The sequence below is a fragment of the Cyprinodon variegatus genome, unplaced genomic scaffold (genome assembly GCF_000732505.1).
Source record: "Cyprinodon variegatus isolate N-32 unplaced genomic scaffold, C_variegatus-1.0 Scaffold1415, whole genome shotgun sequence".
Lineage (NCBI taxonomy): Eukaryota > Metazoa > Chordata > Actinopteri > Cyprinodontiformes > Cyprinodontidae > Cyprinodon > Cyprinodon variegatus.
The window spans coordinates 128,820-134,186 of record NW_015151868.1 but is presented as its reverse complement, the minus strand read 5'-3'; the positions used below and the strand labels follow the sequence as shown (position 1 = coordinate 134,186).

Sequence of the window (5,367 nt, the reverse complement as noted above, 5' to 3'; positions counted from 1 at the left end):
TGTTAACGTTTGTAAGGGATGTATTTCACATCTGTGGGATTTCAGCTCATGCGGCTCATTAAAAACAGGAAAATAAGAAGAGACACAATAGAGACCAAATTAACTTTCTCTTAAGGGAAAGAATCATAACGCTGCTGAAACAATCAGCTGTAGGTGACGATCATGTTCTTTATAAATCATAGAAACAAGAAGGACCAAATCTGACTTTTTGAGGTTTAAAATGTTCATTTAGTTCTAGGTTGTTTTTTTCCTGAAAATATTTTATGGAAAATGTAGTTGTCAAGTAAAAAAGTTGAATAATTTCTGCTTTATTTTAACAAAAAGAACATGAAAGTGTCTGCATTTTCTAGCCTTTATTAACACCATCAGTATTATCCATGTACATAACCAATACTTTTTACCAGGGAGAGGTTACATAAACTCCAAAGCTGTAATTTGAACACAGTAGACAAGGAGTACAACAGGTTTTCACTCGGGTTCACCCATCGGGTCTACATGGAGAGAGCTGGACAGCCGCCCTGATCTATTTTAGCTCGCCACAATCAGCAATGACAACCTTGGCTTTAGGGGTGCCGTTCTTTGTGCCTTGCTTCTCTATCGCCTTGACAACGTCGATTCCCTCCACAACGCTGCCAAACACAACGTGCTTCCCGTTCAGCCTGCAGAGCAGAACGACCGATCAGTATGCGAAGCAAAAACCAGGAAGAAGCTGAAACTGACCGGACTCACCAGTCAGTGGAAGCCGTGCAGATGAAGAACTGGGAGCCGTTGGTGTTGCGCCCTGCGTTCGCCATGGACAGCGTCCCCATTCCTTTGTGCTTCAGCTGGAAGTTCTCGTCAGGAAACTTGTCGCCGTAGATGGATTTGCCCCCGGTGCCGTCATGGTTGGTGAAGTCTCCGCCCTAGATTTAGAGAAGAAGTCTTTAGGGTTTAGCAGTCGTTCCCATCTGGCCGAAGCATTTCAAAAGGCCTAACGTCTACCTGGCACATGAACTTTGGGATGACGCGGTGGAAGCTGGAACCTTTGTAGCCGAATCCTTTCTCGCCGGTGCACAAGGCACGGAAATTTTCTACCAAAACATAAAAGTAAATAAATGCAAACATAAACTGCAACACAAAAACAAAATCAGATAGAGAGAGACCAGATATTGTTTATGTTTGCAATCTACCTGGATCTTATATTAGATCAACCAATTGATTTGTTCTAATTGCATAAGGAACAATCCGAAAACAATCCAAAAATCAGATTACCACAGGTTTTTAAAGGTTGGGATATTTTCTTTCAAACTAACTATTTAAAACCTGCTCATACTCGTCATCATCCTCTTGTTTTTTCTCCAAGTTCACTAAACAGAGTAATGATGTTATGTTAGTTAATAAAAACCGCTCCACATTCTTCGTATCTTCTCCAAAGGTCACCGTCCTTGGACAAGCTCTCTGTCGAAATAAGGAGCGCCCCCTTATCTTCTCTGCTGCTTGGCCTTGCCCGGGTCTCTCGCACGTGCTCTCTTGGGATGTCAAAGAACCTGGAGCCGGGCTTGACAGTGTTATCGCAGATGTAGTTTCTTATCACCCACACCTAAAGGCGGTCTGCAACTGACGTAACACGGACAGGAGCGGAGAATAAGGAATCTGGGCTTGAGCAGAGAGTCCTAGACAATCCTCTCCCCAGACATTTCCTTCAGGTCATCTGGCAGAAGTCTAAGGGGTTCCTAGGCCAGCCAACAAACATAAGCCCCATTTACACTACGTTTTTGAAAACCCTCTGAGATCGGATAACTGCTGAGTGCAAATGGCACGCGAAACTGACCCAGATCGTGCCAGACACAACCGAACTGCGTTAACCTGGTACTAGTTCATCAGTAGATCTCGGCTCGGTTCAGTTCTGGCTCCGTTCTCAGATAACAAAGAGCACATTAGCAGACCACGTCATCTCCTTACAGTCATAAACTCATAAAACTTCCGACATTCATAAAAACACTAGCTTCCCTACCTTGCTACATGATTTCCAGTGATGATTCTGGGCACGCAAAACTTAACCAGACTGTTCCAGACAGAACCGAACCGCTCTAAGAACCGTGGGAGCGGGATGTGTAAATGGTCATAAGGGCCATTGAAATACATAGAACGAAGGAGTTTCTGTCCTCCAATGATCCCAGAACATATATTTCCCGGGGCTTAGATCCCTCTCTTAGCGTCTCTAAAGATAAACAGGCTCTGGATAACGGGTCACGGCCGAGGATCGGTGTACGTTCTTGGTAGTCAGGTCTTCTTCAGCGCCAGTTTCAAGAAGTGACCCAAGGCCATCCCCCTGTGGGCCCACCACCTGCATGGGGAACCATGAAGGACCAATGCTTAAAAGGAAGCAATCGGAGGCTCAAGGGCTGGTTATTCTCCCGCAGCAGTGTGTCACAGTGAGCTTGTTGCAGATATTTTTTTATTAATGCCCAATATTGAAGCGTGGTCTGTGCTATTTTATTCCACAACGCAAGATGGACAATCAGGAACTATCTGTGGGTCTAGATGCGGCCGAGGCGGTGAGGAACTGGGGGCAAGTATGTGCAACAATCGAAAAAGAGCGGGGATCCAGGTGGAAAAAGGGTCCCAGCGTTCTTGCGCACCTCGCTCTTCTAGCTGGTCCATCTTCACGAGTCGTTTTCCACAATGGTGGTCATACAAACAAAACAAGTTAGTAAGGTACCAACCAGGAAATATACATATTGTAGAATGGATGTAGATTTGACCAATCAGAGGCCTCCTGTCTGCGACACTGTCTGCGGTCACCTACAATTATGGAGAGGTGCAGCAGAGTGTCTGCGGAAGGGGCGGGGCATATCTGCATTAATTGCGACAAACACACAGACCACCTGGTTTCTGAGTATAAACCAGCCTTTAGGCCTCAACAACCTGATCCATGGACGTCTAAACAGTCTCTGCTGACAGGCTTAAAACACGCCCATTTCTTCATCTTCGCCATGTCTGCTATATTTCTAGGTATTCAAAGGTATACTATGCAACCGGTGTTGATTTTCCAGCGAGGCTCCCCCCAGAGGCCGAAAGTAAAAGTGCACTGTCGTAAATATGCTCAGCTGTTCTCCTGGTTTCTCCGTCAAGTTGTTTTGAGCTTAGCAGACAAGCGAACGCAACGAATCACCATGTCTACTGCGGCAAGTGACTATTTTGTTCCAATTTTTCGAGTTTGAAAATTTCGCTGTTTTCTCGCTGGTTCCGCCATGATAACTGCACAAATATTGCCACTGCACTAGCAACGAGGATGCCTTTCACTGGGAGCGTGTAGCAGTTCTCGCCGTAAAGCAAGACCGTCTCTCGCAATGCACGAGACTTCTGAGCCTGTGGGTGCAGGCCGAAGGCTCCTGCAATTGCAAGTACGGTATTTCCCCTACAGACCACCAGGGCGGCCGACAAAACCTTTGTTCGACCTGAAATGACTCATTTAATCATCCAAAACGTTATGGAACACATTAATTAACTGAAAAATGTTGCATAGTATGCCTTTAAGATCCATATTCAAGCTTCCATTAATGGCTAATATTTGGACCAGTGCAGCATTTTTTACCAACTCTAGTCCTTAGTGTAGAAGTAATTCAGCTGGAACAGCCCCTCTAAGAATCTGTTGACATCATGTTGTCATAAGAGTGTATATAGTATACTAAGAATAAATCAATCCTCAAGGGTTGGGTAGTAAGGGAGGCTTTATATTTGTAAAGTAAACCTGTCCAGCACAACTATGGCAGCCAGTAATCCAGTCTACTTGACATGATGCTGAACAGGACAAGGGGAAATGAGGGCAGGTGAGTAACTGCTTTGTGCCGGGTACGTGAATCAGGATCTCCTTTGGATGTGTTCTCTTTAAACCTGATGGGTCATTTTGTTTGGCTGTTTCTAAGGACAGATCTGCTATTTGGCCTTTAAGGTGACCTACAGGTTCTGTTTTGATTCTTCAGCTGTTTTAAAAGGTTCTATATGATAAGCCTTCAAAAATTGAGTATCGACGTGACGGGATATTTCATTTGGTTATACAAAGCATTAATATGTTTTTAAATATTAGTTGTTTTCTGGTGCTATTTTTCCATTTTACTCAGGTTTTTGGAGGAGTTATAAATAAGATTAACAAACCTACATATTGAATCTCCTTATTGTATATTCCTAAATTTGTGATTTACACTTTTCTGATTCTTACTCCTAAATTTGTGATACGTACTTATGGTTTAAGATAAGAAACGTATGAATAGTTGTCTGAATTTCTGATGAATAAATATAGAAAAAAAAATCTAATTTAGGATTTATATTTGGGCCTTATAGATACATGTGACATCAGATTTTCTCTGGAATCACAGGATCCAAAGCTGTGAATACAAATCAGAAAGTTTGCAACTAGACCAGTAAAACAGACAAATTCACAAGTTTAAGGATACAACTCAAATTTAGAAGAAAATAAATGTAGTAGAAATGACATATTTGCAAGAAGAAATCACTAATTAAGTAAGAATCAGTCATTTTTTAGTATAAATCATAAATTTAGGAGTATGAATCAGAGATTTATGAGATTTGTAAATTTTTGATTCATATTAGTCAATTTTTTTACAATTTATTTGTAACTCTCTAACCTCTATTTATAACTTTAAAAAATTGAATTCTCACAGATAAAGATTTGATTTCACATCCATCAACAGGTTGAAAAATAAGGAACAAATACGAATCCTATATCTATTTACTTTATTCATTTTTGACAATATTCCTTAATTACATTATTACTGTTAAAAATTCAGACATGTTTGCGTACACTTTTATTCTATTAGCAGCTAGTTCACCCCATATGTTTCATTTTATATCCATGTTTCTGTCTCCTGCAGGAGTTTTCCGTCCATGCGGCTGAATGTAGCGTGATGAATGCCTTACTGTGGCCAACAGAAAGTCCTGAAATCTCTTTATGAATACTCAGAGCATAAAGGCCATCTTCCTGCACTTACCCAGTAAATAGGTCATGTGACTAAGAATAGCAACATGGTTCCAGACACAGTCAGACGCTAATGCATCATGTAGGTTCACTTCCGAGGAACGTCTTGATTACGAGTCCCTTTGCTCTGACTGACATCCTGAGGACTTGTAAACACAAACAGATACAGGCAATCGTTTCTTTATCTTTTGTTTTCCTCCTTATGTGTATCATTGTCAGCTGTAGATGCTCCTAACAGCTCCAGGAAGTATTTACTCTCATGTTAATTGTTGAGGCATGCAGAGGCCACTTTCAGCATCACCCTGACAACAGATGAGGAATAAACCTCTGGGGATAAGATCGGATGTCACAATTGCAGAATCAGACACGGGGCCATGGTGAGCGGGGGG

At 42.1% G+C, this 5,367-nt stretch overlaps 1 protein-coding gene across 1 annotated transcript; it reads right to left on the bottom strand.

Moving 5' to 3' along the window:
* Positions 1-343: 343 nt before the first annotated feature.
* On the bottom strand, positions 344-1,124 carry LOC107103292 (peptidyl-prolyl cis-trans isomerase F, mitochondrial-like). The gene is made up of 3 exons (XM_015402943.1): positions 982-1,124; positions 730-902; positions 344-659 (listed from the first exon to the last, which is right to left on the bottom strand). The coding sequence occupies exons 1-3, from the start codon at positions 1,102-1,104 to the stop codon at positions 524-526; spliced, it is 432 nt and encodes a 143-aa protein (XP_015258429.1). The 5' UTR covers positions 1,105-1,124; the 3' UTR covers positions 344-523.
* Between the last annotated feature and the right edge of the window lie 4,243 nt (positions 1,125-5,367).